This window comes from Pseudonaja textilis, chromosome 2, assembly GCF_049901715.1.
Source record: "Pseudonaja textilis isolate UNSWEBS1 chromosome 2, rPseTex1.2, whole genome shotgun sequence".
Taxonomy (NCBI): domain Eukaryota; kingdom Metazoa; phylum Chordata; class Lepidosauria; order Squamata; family Elapidae; genus Pseudonaja; species Pseudonaja textilis.
The window spans coordinates 220,604,471-220,623,320 of NC_141991.1; the positions used below are offsets into that span (position 1 = coordinate 220,604,471).

At 35.8% G+C, this 18,850-nt stretch overlaps 1 protein-coding gene and 1 non-coding gene across 2 annotated transcripts; both read right to left on the reverse strand.

Moving 5' to 3' along the window:
• Window positions 1-11,348: 11,348 nt before the first annotated feature.
• COX7C (cytochrome c oxidase subunit 7C) lies at window positions 11,349-14,840 on the reverse strand. Its single transcript, XM_026718831.2, has 3 exons — window positions 14,671-14,840; window positions 13,201-13,331; window positions 11,349-11,425 (listed from the first exon to the last, which is right to left on the reverse strand). Exons 1-2 carry the CDS (start codon window positions 14,743-14,745, stop codon window positions 13,215-13,217), a joined length of 192 nt encoding a protein of 63 aa, XP_026574616.1. The 5' UTR covers window positions 14,746-14,840; the 3' UTR covers window positions 11,349-11,425; window positions 13,201-13,214.
• Window positions 13,785-13,846, reverse strand: LOC113449515 (small nucleolar RNA Z39). Its single transcript, XR_003375833.1, has one exon. It is a non-coding gene; the product is annotated as a small nucleolar RNA Z39 (small nucleolar RNA).
• Window positions 14,841-18,850: the final 4,010 nt, after the last annotated feature.

The window sequence follows — 18,850 nt, forward strand, 5'->3', positions numbered from 1 at the left end:
GTGGCTTGGTGGGCATGGCAGAGGAAGGATAGTGTAAAATCTCCATTCCCACCCCACTACAGGAGGAAGGTTCCTGCAAATCCCATTCCCTCCCCATCCTACTAACCTGCTTTCTAGCTCTGTTCTCCTGTGCAGGGCAACAAAAGAAGACTCAGCTGATCAGCTGGGACTCGGGAGGCAGAGAATAGATGAGGGAGGGGCCAGTCAGAGGTGGTATTTGCCAGTTCTCCGAACTACTCAACATTTCTGCTACTGGTTCTCCGAACTACTCAAAAATTCCGCTACCAGTTCTCCAGAACTGGTCAGAACCTGCTGAATACCATCTCTGGTTGTGTGACTGCCTAAGAAGGCTATTTGCTGCTCTGAGTTTTCTTGTATTTATGGTTGGCTGCTGTGGGGCAGATTGCTGGATGAGGGAGGCCAGGAGTCGGATTTAGAAATAGTGCTTATCTTCATACGTTCAGTATAGATTCTGTTAAAATCAAACTGAGTTCAACTATAGAAGTGTCCAATTATCATGTACAGTATATAACAGATGGGGAAAATACATAGTCCTTGATTAACCACAGTTTGTTTAGACTGTTCAAAGTTACAATAGCAGTGAAAAGAATGACTTGTGACCATTTTTTCACATAACTATTGCAGCATTCCCATGGTTACATGACAAAATTTAAATGCTTGGCAATTGTCTCAAATTTATAATCATTGCAGCATCCTGGTGTCATGTGATCAGCTTTTGTGACTTTTTGACAAGCAAAGTCAATAGGGAAGCTAGATACACTTAACAACTGTGTTACTAACTTAACAACTGCAGTGATTCACTTAACAACTGAAGTGAGGAAGATCATAAAATGGGGCAAAAATCAGTTAATAATTGACTTGCTTAGCAATGGAAATTTTGGGCTCAATTGTAGTCGTAAGTCAAGGACTACCTGTATTCTCTCCAAGGGTTCAAACACAAAAGAGATAAAAGCAACGAAAACTCTGTTTTCTTGGCCATTGTATCCAAGAAAATCAGTTAGCAAAAGAACTATTCCTGGGGAGAGGAGTGAAGTGGACTTTAAAAGGACAATGGAAAAAACTTCATTCCATCATTCTTTTGAATTTCATCGAGAGAAGACAGCATGTATTGACTGATTGACTTCATCTAGGTTCGAAACCATCCCAATCCAGACAATAGTTGAAGAATCTGCAGAGCAAATAATATTTGGAGTACGCTATTTCTATAGAGGTATTTCATGATTCTGCAGATATTAGTTCTGCATTGTGCTTTCATACCCTGACTTTTATTTTATTCAATCTATATTGTAGGTATTTGTGTATTGTGCACATGCATACTCTTATCCACCTTGCTGAATAGGGTGCAGATAGACATTTGCTTTGAAAATAGTAGAAGGTGGCAATTTACTAACAGGATTTACTGGGGGGTAGGAAAAGGGACAACAATAGAAATTATGTAAGAAATGTTTAGAAGCCACAGTGGTGAAGCCACTACTTTCCTATATATATGAGTGCAATGCAAGCACATTGTTACATCATGTTATAAGAGAACACAATAAAACCTTGTATTTTAAAGTGCTACTGTTGAAATCTCACAAAATGTCAGCCATCATTTGGGCAAGAAAGAAGGCAAGAAAAAGTCAACCAGACAAGATATGAGGAAGAAAGAAAAGAAGAGATGAGCCACTGCAAAATGTAGAAACTAGCACAGCCTATTTGGTTCATGACGGAAAACAAAGAACCACTGTGTTGCAGTGAGATCAGAAGCAAATAAGTAGTAAGTGGTGGTAAGCCATGGTGACTTTCTCTTGCATTTCAGGAGGTTTTCGGGACTAAAATCTACACACAAAGAAGGATTTATTTACAGGGCAATTTACTATATGGAATACACTGATTCAATGGACTGTTGAATGAGTAAATTTTTGATTCATTCACCGATAAGTAAAAATATGAAAGAGAGAACTCTCTAAGAGGACAGAGATGGGAGAGGCATAATGTGTTTGAGAAAGAGTGGGTGGACAGTACATAAATGGGTGTGGGAGGGAGAGAATTCACTTAGAGAATTCAACTATACCATTCCAATTCTCCTCTCCCCCTCTTTTTCTCTGGTGCTAAGAGAAGAGATGCGTGTGCTGGGATTTATTCTACAGCACTGGCTGCAGTTAGGCCTCTATTAAATCTTGATGTTGCAGCTGCCAGTTTTTTCAGCAATTGTGTTTTTTTCTGGTATTGAGAAAATAGTGAAAGGTTGTAAAGCATCTTATGCCTTTTATTTAATAACCGGCACGTGCATTCCTGCTGCATCATGGTAACACTTTTCCTTTCAGTCTTTCCTTCTGTAATATCACAATGAGACATTTCTGGAACGATGAAGCCATCGCCAGCTGCGCACCATCTTGACTGTTATGTCCTTTTATGCTTCACTCATCGGAACAATTTGGGAGGCTTGCAGAGAACATTGTACACACATCCCCATTGTGTGAAAATCTGAAGAGATGAAGAAAAAACAGTAAAATAAAAATAATCACCAAATCCTCTCAACAAGGAAAAATGGGAAACCTGCATATTAGACCTGCAGAACTACAACTGCGAAAAAAATCCCACCAGACACAGATGGCAGGTTGATGGCTCAGAGAAGTCCTGATTTCTGCTTAAGATTGCAGGATGGGACCCCCTGAATATCACCCAAAGTATTTTTGTATTAAAAAAAAAAATCAACAAGGAGGGCGGAGCTGGTGTCACGATGATACAGCATGCGATCTTGGAGGCCTGAGATCACTGCCGATATCTTTGCTCCTGGATGGTCCTATCAGATCTAAACCATCCCGAAGAGACAGTGAAAGTGAAGAGCGCATCCTGTCGATTCCAGGGATACCGCAAAGTCCCTGGTAGATCCGGGAGAAGCTCTTCTTGCCAGCGGCAAAGAGGCAGCCATTAAAGCTGCTGAAGTTGGGACAGCTCCGAAATGGAAGAGAACAGAAAGAGAGAGTGTGCCGGTTTGGTGAGAACTTTTTTTTTATTCTAAGATCTGAAAGGACACCCTAAGGAAAAGCAAGAATCTGTAAAAGTTTTGACAGAAGTGATTAAGCGGTGATTTTAAACAGGAATGTCAAAGTAATGTTGTTTTTTTCCTCATTGCTAGATTTTCTATATATGATCTTGTATTTTGAAACTGGACTGTTTTTTTCATTTATATCTATTTTTTTCTTCTCCTTTTTGATTTTGTGATATTTTAGGCTAGAGGCTCCCTTTAGTTATTTCATTTTTAAAAAATATATTTTTCTTTTTGTTATTAATTCTTATTATATCCTGCTCAGAAAAGGAGGGGGAAAGTGAGAGCAAAGAAACTTTGTAACACAATTCATGTTATTACTGTTGGAACAGATGGGTTTTGCTAAAAAATTTATTCAAGCAATAGAAGCTATATATTATAAGCAAACGGCAAAGGTAATGATAGAGGGAGAACTGACAGACTCTATCAATATAAGAAAAGGAACAAGACAAGGGTGCCCACTATCACCTTTGTTGTTTGTGTTAACTTTGGAAGTGCTAAACAGAAATATTAGAGATGAAAATAATATAAAAGGAATGAAAATCAAAAAGGAAGAATTGAAGCTGCAAGCATTTGCAGATGATCTGGTTTTCATTTTAGAAGACCCACTAGAAACAACATCAAAATTGATAGAAAAGATAGAGACATATGGAAAGGTGGCTGGTTTGAAAATAAAGATAAGACAAAGATCTTGACAAAGAATATGCTATTAAGACAAAAGGAAGAACTGGCAGACCTATTGAAAATTCAGGTCACGTATAAGATTAAGTACTTGGGGATATATTTGACAGCAAGATGTAGTACATTAAAAGAGAATAATTATATCAAACTTAAACATCATTTTTGGCGAAATGCAAAAATTTACAACTATCACTAATAGGGAGAATTTCAACAATCAAGATGAATATATTACCCAGAATTTTATATTTGTTTCAAACAATTCCAATTAGGCTTGGAAAAGATTACTTTGAAGATTTAAATAAAATTGTGTTGAAATATATATGGCAAGGTAAGAAAGCGAGAATAAAGTTAAAGCTTTTGCAAGATGCTAGAATTAGAGGAGGATTTGGTTTGCCTAATTGGGAGTTTTACTACCAAGCTACAAATCTGATGTGGGTTAAGGAATGGATAACACTAAGAAATACTAGATTGTTGACATTAGAAGGACATGATTTGTTGTTGGGGTGGCATGCTTTTTTATGGTATATAGGAACTAAAACAGAGGAGTATTTTAGTAGACATTATATACAGGAGTCTCTGTGGTTAAACTGGGAGAAGATTAAAAGACAATGTTATTTAAAAATTCCAGTCTGGCTATTGAATATTGAGGCATTTTCTTATCCTATAATATACAAAAAGGAACAAACAGTTAGATATGGTGAAATATTGAATGAAAAGGGTGAATTTAAATCTATACAAAAACTAGGGGAAAAAGGTATAAAGATGAATTGGTTTTCATATGCACAAATACATTCAAGTTATGATAAAGATTCTAAAACAGAAGGTTTCTATGATAAATTGACTGATTTAGATAAGATTTTGACAGGTACTGATGAAAAGGTGATGAAAAAATTGTATGGATATTTACTAGAAATTAAACTAGAAGAAGAACAAGTTAAAGAAACTATGATTGCTTGGGGGAAGAATTTTGGATATGGGATCGATTTAGAGAAATGGCAAAAATTGTGGTCTCAAAATTATAAAATGACAATGTCAACAGCATATAAAGAAAATTTGTATAAGATGTTTTACAGGTGGCATTTCCCCTCGACAAGAATAGCAAGAATGTTCAAGAATAAATCCAAAAAATGTAGGAAATGTTATCAGACACCTGGCTCATATTACCATATGTGGTGGACTTGTGCGGATGCTAAAAAATACTGGACTAAAATCCACACGTGGTTGGAAAAAATGACAAAAAACATATAGACTTTAAACCAGAGATACTTTTATTGGGAATTTTACTTGAAATATATAGTAAAGACTTGAAATACCTGATTGTAAATGTATTAACAGTGGCTAGGATTGTATTTGCTAAAAACTGGAAAAATGAGAAAATACCATCACAGGAGGAAATCATTAAGAAAATATTGGAATGTGCTGAAATGAGTAGATTGACATTTGAAATTAGAGAACAAGAGGATAAACAATTTTATAAAATTTGGGATCTTTTCTATCAATGGTTAGACAATAAAATACAGTAATGAAATACGTAGACTTTTAGAAAATAATAAATATATAAAGATGTATTTTTTTCTTATTATATCTACAAAATGACTTTAGGATAGATTTGGGATGATAATATGAACTGTTATAAAATAAACTAAGTAAATTATGATTATCCTATAAAACATGAATGAATAAAAGTATAGTCAAATGATTGATTAATAATGATACTAAGGTATTTAATTTTTGATTGACAATACAAGATCATATGCAATGTAATTGTAATTGAAGACTATGAAATGGAAGCACAAAACAATTTGTAAACCAACCGGCACACTGTATGTACACCTATGGAAGATAGCTTGATGTTTTTATGTTTTGTTTGTTTATGTTTGTTTTTAAAACCCAATAATTTTTTTAAAAAAATCAACAAAATAAATGCTCTGTTTTGCATAAATCTGCATAGGCTGAGCTATATGGAAATATAGAAAAATAACGTAACTCAGAAACAATTTCATAATATTTCATCCGTTCATGGTAAGGAAGAGTATGGCCGCAAATCTATCTCCTTGCATATTTCCTTAAATAGGCAAAATATATGATTGCCTGCATTCTTCAAATTCAATAAATGATTGGTGGTCCATGTTTGGATTTTTGGCTGAATTAACTGCTATCTCTTTATTAGATGTTTGATTAATTCTGTGGTCAAAATATCCCTATTGAATTGATTGGAACCACCTTTCAGTGAGACCAAAGAGGTAAAATTCCTGCTTAGTTTTAAAAACATCTTTATATACCACCCAATTCCCAACTGCTCATAGGTAAAGCCAGACAATTATAGCAATGATTTTGGGGGGAGGGGATGAGATCATTTTTGTTTAGTTCCAATTCTATGCCCAATAACAGAGCTTCCTGGAATTTGTTAGATAAATTTCCAAACATATAAATGAAGTTTCAAACTACGCACACTGGGTCCTCCTATCAGTAAATCAAATTCATGTCTTGTAAAAAAAAACTTGGGGAAATTGTGGGGATGAAATTAACCATCTGTAGAATCAGGTATAATGATTCTGCTTTGTAATTGTAAAACAGTTTAGTATGCAGCATATTTCAGAGAAATCTCAAGATGTAAAAAACCCATACAGAATGGCAGGTTATAAAATACCTAGGAGAAAATTGTCCTAAAATGACAGTCTTATTACAGGTACAACGATTACTTTAGGAAAAAAAAACTTTACTTTTAAATAACTCTTTCAAAGTAGGCCAACAGTTAGAATTATGCATTTGGAATGACATAAAATAGAAAACCTGCCATTAATGGTCTAGAAATTTAAGCTCAAATTTAGCAAAAGCTAAAATTATGGCTGCTAACGAGTGATTCCTTTTACTAGGTTGAATGATGATTAATTAGTCATAATGACTGCTCATTTGAGGTTTTGCCAGGAGATGATAATTCTGCCTGGATATCTCTGAGTGTTTTGAAGGACACTCAGCTCAGAAAAATTGAGTATTCTCAGCCCTCTTTAACTTCTGTCAGAGAAATGAAAATTTGGGAACCTGAAGAATTGCTTGGTGATTGTGGTGCAAAATAAATAGGCTTCATTTTTGCACATATGCAAGAACAGTGGCTGCTGTGCTGTGCACAAACCCAAATCAGGTAGCTGCCATTTATACAGGTAGTCTTTGGCTTATGACAGTTCATTTAGTGACTATTCAAAGTTACAAGAGTACTAAAAAAGGACTGCTTTTCACAGTTATCACCTTTTGTGGTAGTCCCATGATCATGTGATGAAAATTCAGATGCTTGGCAACTGGTTCAGACTTACGACCACTGCAGCATCCCGGGGTCATGTGATCACCTTTTGCAACCTTCTGACAAGCAAAGTCAATGGGGAAGCCAGATTCACTTAACAACCAGGTTACTAACTTAACTGCAATGATTCACTTAACTGTAGTCATAAAAAGGTCATAAAATGGGGCAAAACTCAGTTAATAACTGACTTGCTTAGCAATAGAAATGCTGGGCTCAATTGTAGTTGTAAGTCAAGAACTCCTTGTATTCTCTCCAAAGGTTCAGACACAAAAGAGATAAAATCAATGAAAACTGGGTTTTCTTGGCCATTGTAGTCCAAGAACATCAGTTAACAACAGAACTATTCCTGGGGGCGGGGGGGGGGAGTGAGGTAGAGTTTAAGAAATGGCAAGAAATGTCATAAAATGAGGCAAAACTCACTTAATAAATCTCACTTAACAGAAATATTGGGCTCAATTGGACTACCTGTATTTATAGTTGGTTAGGAATTCTTCTCCAAGAACTTGGCTAGAGACCTCTTGGTCAAGTATCTTGATTTACCCAAGTGATGAATAACATCTATATTCTGACTCCATTTTGTAGCGAGCAAGACAGTATTCTTGTGCTGTCTGAATGGTCTGACCTTGCTTCCTTGGTCCCACCCTTTCAGGAAAGTTCAGTGAAAGTGATTCTACTTTGCCCTCTGCCACACCCTTTCATACGGTTATTAGTGTGGGAAACCCAATTAAATTATTTTGCTGCTGAAATTCTTTTAGTCCCAGAAACCTTCCCACTCCCATGCTTAAAACAGAAAAGTCTACTGGTACAAATGTCATGTGCCCACAACCTCTTTCAAATTATACACTCTCTTTCCACAGCTTTATACAGATTAAAGTTTTCCTGAAGTTTAAGCTGTCTCCTAAAAGCCATCTTAATATTGCATTAATTTTTTAAAAATTCAACAAAATATGGTTTCTACATGCAACCAAGGACTGTTTCTACAAGAACCACTTCAGTATATATTCTGTTGGGGTTATAAACTGTCATTTACTATGTGCTGGTTAACCATGTGTAGCCTGTTCCGGTACAAGTGACCTTTTCAAGGATGAGCGGTGTGTTAAGCATTGTCAATAAGTTAAGTTCCCTCATCTGGCATGACAGATGTTTGATTTTCACGTCATTTGAAGGGCTGCACAAATAATGATGACCAAAATAGCACATTTGCCAGTAGTAAAGCAGCTACCTTGAAATGTACATTAGCTATTATTTCGGCATGACGAATATGACTGTTCAGGTTTCTTCTCACATATATTTATCAATATTTTGGAAACCATAAGCAGAAGTGCAAAAAGGTCATTCTTTCCTAACTTGTTATGTGGCTGTCATATTTCCATCATGATAATTGAAGGAAGTTTTTTAGAATCAGCCTAAGTTATCAAAATAAGCACATTTCTAGCAGTCTGCTGTGCAGAAGTGGAATAGATTAGATTGTAATGTTGGCAAAATACCCTCATTCCCAAATTAGGCCAGGTGCATAGGACAAATCTTTTTCCCCAGACCAATATAACTCAGAAGCTATTTGACACCCCATGACTGGATAATCAAGTTCCTAGAAATAACAAGTCAGTAGAATGGAAGACACTTGTTGGGCAACGGTGATAGAGTGGGAGAAGTTAATTCAAGAGAGGAATCTTCAATGGAAGCTTGCTATTGCCATTAATGGATGTTATTGCACTGATTTCTCTATGAATGATACTGAACAAGTCAGGCCATGACTATCAAACATCTAAAACATCTGCTGTTGGGATAGATAAAAATGTCAAATTGAGTATAAACATCTTGATTGTGTGACCATACTAATTGCTTCATTTACAGCAGTGATAAGAGTGGAAACTGAATCCCTCTGAAAAGGGACTTAAAGGTTATTTTAAGAAAATGAAGTCAGCATCCCCATAAAGCTCGTCTGCGGAAGGAAGCATGAAGTGCTCCAAAATCTCCTGGTAGACGGCTGCGTTGACCCTGGATTTAATGAAGCACAGTGGACCAACACCAGCAGATGACATGGCTCCCCAAATCAACACACACTGTGGAAACTTCACACTGGACATCAAGCATCTTGCAGTGTGGGCCTCTCCATTCTTCCTCCAGACTCTGGGTCCTTGGTTTCCAAATGAGATGCAAAAGTTGCTCTCATCAGAAGAGGACTTTGAACCACTGAGCAACAGGCCAGGTCTGTTTTTCTTTAGCCCAGGTAAGACGCTTCTGATGTTTGTTGTTCAGGAGCGACTTGACAAGAGGAATACATTTGAAGCCCATGTCCAGGATCCATCTATGTGTGGTGGCTCTTGATGCACTGACTCCAGCCTCAGTCCACTCCTTGTGAAAGTCCCCAACACTTTTGAATGGCCTTTTCCTGACAATCCTCTCCAGGCTGCGGTCATCCCTGCTGCTTGTGCACCTTTTTCTTCCGCACTTTTCCCTTCCACAAACTTTCTATTAATGTGCTTTGATAATGTGCACTTTGGGAACATCCAACTACTTTTGCAATTACCTTTTGAGGCTTTCCCTCCTTATGGAGGGTGTCAATGATGGTTTTCTGCACAACTATCAGGTCAGCAGTCTTTCCCATGATTGTGATTCCTACTGAACCAGACTGAGAGACCATTTGAAGGCTCAGGAACCCTTTGCAGGTCTTATGGCTTAATTAGCTGATTAGAGTGGGACACCTTGAGCCTAGAATATTGAACCTTTTCACAATATTTCTAATTTTCTGAGATTGTGGATTTGGGGTTTTCATGAGCTGTAAGCCATAATCATATCAATTAAGACACATCACGGCTTGAACTATCTTGCTTTGCATGTAATGAGTCTATCTCATATATTAGGTTCACCTTTTAAGTTGCATTACTGAAATAAATGAACGTTTGCACAATATTCTAATTTTTTGAGTTTGACCTGTATGTTCCTCTTTCCATCTCAGAGGAAAGAACTGGAGAACATAATGGAAAAGATTGATTGACAAACCCAGTAAATCAATACATGTTTAAGAAGTTTCCAGCTCTTCTGAAAGACCAGAGAAAAGGCAATCTTGTCTTTATAGTCTAACCCAAGTTGATGGTATCTCTTTTCTTCCCAGTGAAATTACATTTTCTAAAACTGTCCTTATTTTGGTTGTTTCTCTGAAACAGCATATAGGCTTTTTGTGTAAAAATCTGCTAACTGCAGAAGGTTTTGGGGTTGTTGTTTTTTTGCAATTTTTGCAAATATTTACAATCATTACTTTTTAAAAAATCCTGGTCCTATTGTCTTTGGAATATAACTTATTAATATACATACATACATGGTACATTACACACTGGCCAACATGTGCATCTGTGGAAAATCTCCAAATGGTTTCAGCTGGAAATGGCAATTCTACATATGAAGAAGCTGAACACTGTACCATTCAGGATTCCCATGACTGAGATGGAAAGGTAAAAGCTAGTTACACAAGTTGTGTTGAATAAGCCCAATATGAAAAATGGATTTTGTTCATCTGTTATCCAACACACTTAAGATTCTAGAACGTTGCTTTATGACTTTCTGACCTTCAACTATCTCAGTGTGAGAATAATTTTTTGATCTTCCATCTTTTAGTGGCTAGATGGTTAATTAAACTATACTGCATAATGTTCTTCTTTTGATTACCTTTCCTAATTTTGCTCCCTTAGTTCACTTGTTTGTGAGCATTTCCTTCAAATTCTCAACATTTTTCTATTTGTACTTTACTTGCTCTGTATCTTACTTTTGGTCTCTTCTTACCTGACTACTTAATTTGTCCCCAGATCTCTTTTTGGTTTAGGCAGTTAAGAATTTTTTTTTTGCTCTCATTTAATATTAGATTCGATTGTTATACATTTGGAAACTTACAATGAGTGCATTTATTGTGGTTGAAATAACATTTTTAAATGAGTGCAATTTTAATTTCTGTATTACAATTATTTCATTGAATTCTATAGTCTTTCTGTTAATGTCCAATAAGAATTAAACAGAAATAAATCTTTATATTTTAGTAGTTTTTTTCCCCCTCATTGATCTTATGCTTTAGGAACACAATTATACTTCTGCATCTTGCATGATTCATCTTGCTTTTATACATAAACCCTTTACACTTTATACTGTCAAAATATATGCATATACATTTTTACCTACTTCACTTGTTTGCCACACATAACATAAATCTAAACATGTTTGTATATACCTATATTTAAAATATATTGCATTTTATGTAACTAGGAATGGAATTTTTTCCATATAATTCGTCAATCTATATTTAGACCAAACAGAAACAGAATCTACTTTAGTTTCAGATATAGTTTTTATTTATATACGTAGAGTGCTTAGTTTTAAATTTCATTCAGTTCTTTCTTCTTAATCTGAAAGAAAAAAGGAAACATAAAAATCCTTAAAATATATAATATATCCTACAATTCATTTCTTTCAAAAATAAAAATATTTTTGTAGAAGAAGCTCATACTGAACAAGGTATTTTAAAACATAGATGGGGAACAATCTATGAAGGCTTTTCTATATAGCTAAAGATGTCTTTCTGAGAATCTTTAATGCTTAATGGATAACAGCTCACAGAAACCACATGCTGCCCATTACATTATTTGCATTTTTCATACTGCAATCATGAATATTTGCCAAAGTAGTAGATATAAAAGATGGAATCAAAGCAATAGTACTTAAAAAAGTTCAAATGCTAAACTATTAATCATCTAAGTTATTCATCTGCCTTTCTGCTCTAACACAACTCTTAGATGGCCAATCTATATTAAAATATTAAAACATAATTAAAATACATAAAATCTCCTCAAATATAACTGTACTTTATATTATTAGATATCCATATGTATATAACAGATATATTATTCACTATTGCATTCCTAATGGTTTTTAATTCTTCCCTCAGATAACATCCAATCCCTTGAATTCACAAGAACTTCTCTGAGAAATGACCATTAGCAATACTGTTCATGTTGCAGTCTCTTTCACTCAAGTTTGCACAATCAGTTCTTGTTGACATCCAGCCTGAACCATTTTCCTTTAAATTTTAAATCACTACTTCTGGCATTATCTTTTGGAGCTACAGATGAAGTTCACCTTCTGCTCTCTGTGACAATGCTTCAGGTATATGAAAACTATCTTAAGTCCCCATAACTGAACCCTCATTATGCTTGTAGCCATACATTCTTGCCTTTTCTGATATGCGGTGCCAGAACTAGACCCAACATTTGAAGAAGGGTCTGACAGAATCAGAATAAGTACTCAAAAATGCTGTTTAATAATCGGTTAGAGAAACATACCCAAACTGAGGTGTCTTTTGTTAGGGTTCCTTTTTAAGAATGAGATATTTGTTTTCTCAGGTCTTTTGGAACATCACCACTTCTTCAAAATTCTTAAAGACTCCTGAGGATGACTCTGCAATCATGTTTGCCAGTTCTATCAATATCCTAGAGACTTGAATTTATGTAGCCAAATTCTCCAAATACTGGTAACTACTACAGCTATGTCAAATAGTTATAAGATCCTTCTGCTGTTTTGTTCTGACTGATAATCTTGCTATGGCCTAGGACATCTGGAATTCCCAATACTTTTCATAGAAACCCTATCTATAATGCATTTTAATAACTTAGTTGTGATATATTTAAGACTTTGAAAAATTACTACATATGATGGGATTAGGAGTGGACAGTTGTATTAAATGCTATTATATAAGTATGCCCTCCTATTTCAGGGAAGGACTTGTGTTACTTAATCATGATTTAAACGGCTATCGGGCAAAAAGATACTATATTTGAAGAAAACTATGGTTCCTGCTATGGATTCAAATACATTAATTTGAATCCAGGTTTACATCTAGTGTTAGTAGGTACTGATCCCAGAATAAAAGCAATGGCAAATCATTTCCATTACATTATATAGATGTATAATGAAGAGCTGATCTTCCTTAGAAGGCATTATTTTATATACAGTTTCCAAGTTTACCTATTAAGAAATTTAGCAAAATTTAGCACTATACAGTTCATAGCTTACCACAAACTTAATTTTATTGAAATTAAACCAGAAAATGGTTTTTATAGTCTCAAAAAAGCAACCCAAATAGCTTGTAAAAGACTTCTAGAGAATGAAAACAAATAGGAATTACCTGTTACAACATATTCACTGCTTAAGCAGCTGATGCCTTACAATAAAACAGGGACCACCAATACCAGTTAAGGTAAAGATAAAGGTTCCGAGTAACAATTTCCATTTGTTGTCGACAGAGAATGGGAGATTCTGAAAAGAATGTTGAAGTTTTGTTTTAGCAAGGTACTTAAGTTATTAAACAAAGTTAATGCACAAAAAGTGACTTGGCCTAAAAATCCATGGATAGCAATTAGCACCCAAATACTAAATGTTTATTCATCATTTATAGTTACAGAAGTACACCAGTGTATTCCTAATTTTCTAAAAAGAGGGTTTAATAGCTTAATACAGAGGTCCCCAAACTTTACAACTATAAGATTTGTGGACTTCAACTCCCAGAATTCTGCCAGAATCCACAAGTCTTAAAGTTGCCAAGTTTGGGGACCCTTGGCTTAATATCAAGACCGTTTAATCTTAACCTGATTTACACGTGTCCCATTTTTATTTTACATTAAAAAGACACTATGTATGTCCTTTAGATGCCATCTTGGATACAAATATGACCTGAAATTAAATAGTATCCGAGCACGACTTCAGAACAGGTACATCAGAAAGCGTTTACAGTATCATCCTTATTCATGCTGTTATGCTATCATCATCTGTACCGGTAGAATTCAGAAAATAAGTCATATATTACACTAAAGGCACTGCTTCTGCACCTACAGGTACTTTACTTTATTGTCATTGCACCTCTTACGAAATTAAATAGCATCTTCAGTGTACAATTGATGACTAAGAAAATAAACACAAACACACATTCCCTCAGACTCCACAGATTGAACTGAAAACCCTGAATATCGTATTAATATTGCACTATAGAATTACTGCCCTGGGAAGAAGCTGGAAATATACAGGAAACTGAATATTAAAAAGATCATTAAAAACACCGCCATGTACACTGAGCAGGGCCTTTGGGCAAGCTACAGCCAGAGAAAAATGGCATCATTCCACAGGGCGAGCTAAAAAAGAAAATGAAACTCTTCCCCATCCCATATCTAGAGTTCAGCCCACGTGTTTCAAACTACTCGGATCCAAAATGCTGAGATATTACAAATATCAACTCCGCAAAAAAATAATAATCGTTATTTATTCCTCTCCTTCGAAAAGTCTCTTTTCCGTGGTTAAGGCTTCAAGCGTTCGGCTCCGGCTTTTCAATGCAAATGTAAAACAAATGTAAATGTAAAACAAAGAGGAAGAAGAGGCTGAAAAATAAGAGCTTCCTCTCTTCCCAAATTATTTTTCCCTCACTGACTTCGAAAGGTGAAGGGCCTAGAGAAGCGAAGGATCCTCTCTCCGGTATCTCCCTCCGGCCGGGGAAGGGGAAGGTGGGAGCGGGGAGGGAAGCAGGCCCATGACCCTGCCGCAGCTCGAGGGGCAGAAGAAGTAACGGAGGCCCTGAATTCGTAGCCATCCCCCGCCTCCATCCTACCTTTCCCGGGCCCTCCTCGTAATGCATCCGCCGAAGGGCGGAGGTGCCGAACCGGCGGACGCTGCTACTCAACATGTCGGCCGGAATCAGACCCCGGCGACAAAAAGGTTGCTTCTCCCTCACGACCTTCACTTAATCTAGAGCCACGTGACTCAGGCATTATGGGAGGGGGAAAAAAAAAACCCATCGCCGAAAGGCAATATGGGAATCGTAGTTTTAGGGCAAACAAAAGGACGTTACTTGCGGAGATGAATGTCTGTTCGTAAGTAGTAATCTGCCTTCCAGTGTCGTCGAGGATTGTTTCGCGGGTGGTATTTGAAGAATTAAAAAACAACAATACCCTCACCCTTCTGTAAATAGACACTTATTGGTTTGTTTATATTAAACCCCTAATTCTAGCAAATAAATACAAAGCACAAAGCGATATTCCTCCCTCTCCCCGCTTTCCCTTGACAAGGCCAGAAGAAAAAGGAAATAAACATAGACAAATATTGTAAAAGTGCTTCATTACAATTAAATATCTAACTGCATAAAAGCAATAAAAGCAAAGAGAGAGAATACTGGTAATACTGGTAACACTAACATCAGATGTATATCTGCTGAATGTACTCATATTTAAGAATAGATGAAACTGATAGTGGTGAGATAGAACTGCGATAAAAAAACGGCATGCAGTTTTCCCTACAAAAAAACCCAACGAAGGCTGGTAAATACAAAGATGTGTATATGTGCACCCTGTTCTCCCTCAAGTACTACTAGAGTCAATAAATTAATAAAACTGTGAGTATAACCTGGAGCTTTGGGAGTATATCTAAAAAATACAAAGACTATTTCACAAATTTGTATGGCAGCTCAATTCACTCACAGGTGATCCTGGGTGGCTTACAGCATTAAAATCCACAACATAGAAACCATAAAACTTCACTGCCACTTCCCATGGCAGCGGCAATACAATCAAACCATTTGGTCCATTCCCATGCTTGGTCCTCAAAGTCAGTTGACATGTCCTATATGTTGCAGTGAATCAAAGGCTTTTCACTGCTGTTATAAAATCTAAGAATACATCTGCTATGAAGGAAAAGTTACAACATATATGTTAGATCGGTGGATCGGGTCACATAAGAGGCGAGACAATCAGCTCTTTATTTAGGCATCTGAATAAGGACAGTTAAAGTGTGCGAGCCGCTTGGCTTTATACAGCCGGCCGGCGGCTCGGCGGCCAATGGCAGCGCTTTGAATCTCCTGCGATTGGCTCGGCCAATCGCAGTAGATTCTTAGCGCTCCAATCACAATCGTTTAACGGACCAATCGGGTTGCGGTTCGGGTGGACCAATCAGAATGCGAGTCTTTGAGAATGTTAATACAGAACAATATATGCGAGGACAAACAAATGTTTTGAAATGGTAAAATAAAAATGGGCTACAAAAGTCAACATAGACATTCATTTGGATTCAGCCAGTGAACATTTTAAACCAGCAATTCAAAATAATGAAACAGAACTGCACTTGTCTGAATATAAATAACAGCTTAAAGAAAAAGTTTGTAAATGTAAGAAAGATATAGCAAGGCAAAGATTACTACCTTTGAAATCCACTGGAAAAAAATCATTTAAATGAAATTGTATCTGATGCAAATAGGGTTGCCTAAGCTATTATGAGATAAACGATCAAAGAGACTAATCTGTTTATGTATAGCCTTTATAAAAGTAATAACAGAACTGGGTTATAAATTGAAAGCAAGCTGAAAATTAAAACTCAGTGCTAATGTGAAAAAATACTATACATTGGAAAATATAAATCAACTTTAAAAAGAAGTTAGCAACCCCCATACTTTAAAATAACACAAAGTGAAAAATAAGAAAAACAAGCTTGGAAAAGATACAATCTTGATAGAAAATGATTACAGAAATCATGTAACAATTTAACTTAAGACTGGTGGCAATTTATAAGAAAAATGAACAATATGGATGTAGGATCAAGCATTTCCAGCAAAATAGGATAGAACAGTTCAGCAATATTTTTAAAGCTAATGTAAAAATGAAAAACCCGATGAATCCCCTCCAAATAATGAAGAAATATTAAGATAACCAAATAAACACAATGAAATTCCCCCAAGTTATCTGATTTAGAAAAGCAAGCAAAACTTAAGCAAATGGAAAAAGTGTAGCAATGGCAGTAATTGTAAAAGGACAAGCTAAAAAGGTAAAAAAACATTGAACTGAACCTGCTAGAAGCCATTCCTGGTCCATTGTTGCCACATTGTATGAGAAGGGGGAGGAGACTGGAATGCAACGTTAGACACAACAATGAACTTTCTGTGAGAACCAAGATCATCTCCTAGGTGATGGAGGAAAAAGAAGAGTGCCTGAAGACCCCACCAATTAGTTTAATTGGCCAATGAGAACAGTGACACTGGGGGGAAGGGGTGATTACTGGTTTTAATTATGCTGAAACTGCAGGAAAGATTCAGAGTTGGTTTTGTACCAAGTGTGATGATATGATTTACCCAATAAAGAAGTTCTTTGAGGAAGGGTCTCGCCTCAGAGGTATGATTTGCTTGGGTTTGTTAATTGAAACCTTGACAATGTCTATTTTTCATTGTTTTACATTTAATTTCAATCAAATGTTGCAGCAATGATCAATGGTTGGCTTCCATAAGGAATCAGAAAAAGCAAAAGAAACAATACCCAATAATTGGATGCCTGAAGCATTCAAGTTGTTTATAGGAATCCTTGCCAGTAATGCCTAACAAATCCTCTAATCTCAAATTAGGGAAATTCAAATGTTCTAGAGGTACAAAATATCAACTTTGATGAAACAATATTTCAGAAAGAAACCCCAAACCCTCAGAAAGACATAACACACCTGTATGTTAACTGGACTGATTACAAAAATGTATTGGATTCATTATTGTATAGCTGGAGTAGAAAAATTTAGACATTTTTTTTTAATTAATAAAATTATAAAGGTTTTATGTGCAATAAAAAATAGGAATGGCTTTTAAATGAAGTATGAATCTTTAGTGATGACATCAAAATGGAGTTTGGACTGGGAAAATGTGTAATGTAAAAACTGAATATCTGGTAGAATTGAATTATGGAATGTGAAAGCCAACTGGTGACTTTGGGCCAATCATTCACTCTCAGCCCAATTCATCTAACACAGTTGTCATTGGAGGAAGGAGTCTTAGATATGTTCAGTGACTACAATTACTTATAAAGTAATAAGGGTTGGATAAAAATCAAATAAATGACATTGACAAAGGAAGAAATGAAACAGAAATGAAATGAACACAGGGTCTATAGTGCTCCCTGAGCTTGATGATTTTCTTGTAGAATAGAGATGTTTCACTACCAAACTAGATAACACCATCAGTGTACTCAAAGTAGTGTACTCAAGTTTCTTAATCAAGTTTTATGGTAAGAACTGTGAGGTATGCATTGACTTGAGAATTCTCACTGCGGTGCCAGTTTTTGGATCTAATAGATACAATTTAGTAAGTTTAAAAGATAATTAAGATATTAAGAATTGTGTGTAATAAGTGATTGGGGAGCATAAGCTCAATGATTCATTTTTTATCCAAGTGGAGCATAGATATACAAAGCAAATAAATTAGATAATGTCATTGATAACTGGAAAGTGAGAAAGGCATTGCACAGAATTTCAGCAGAATTAAGTTTCTAGCTAAAAACCTTAATTGAAAAATGTCATGGTGCTGGTTTTGAATACTATGATTGAAGGGCTTTAGTTAAATCAGACTACTGTAAACATTATAACTGGTGTAATATAAGATAATAACCTTTGACTGTCTTGTATAAAGGTCAACTAAATCAGTGTCGTTATTTAATTACGAAGCTCATTTATTTTGATGTTCTCAAAAAAATCAACTTAACTATTTTTTTGCAATTTGGGAAGTAAATAACATTCAGCATGAATTTACTATTGCATCTGTTTTTGTAACTTTGGGCAAAAAACCCACCAACAACACAAGAAAAAACACAGTTATTCTTTCTTTCCCTTCTTTCTTTTGGCCCAGAACACCTATTATATTTGAAATATTGTTCCATGTAACACAGAATATTTATTCAATAATCACAGTTAACAGGTGAATGCAAGCAAAATTCCCCATTCAGAATAGCCTTTGAAAACATGGTGATGCAACCTTTTCTTCAGGTCCTTCT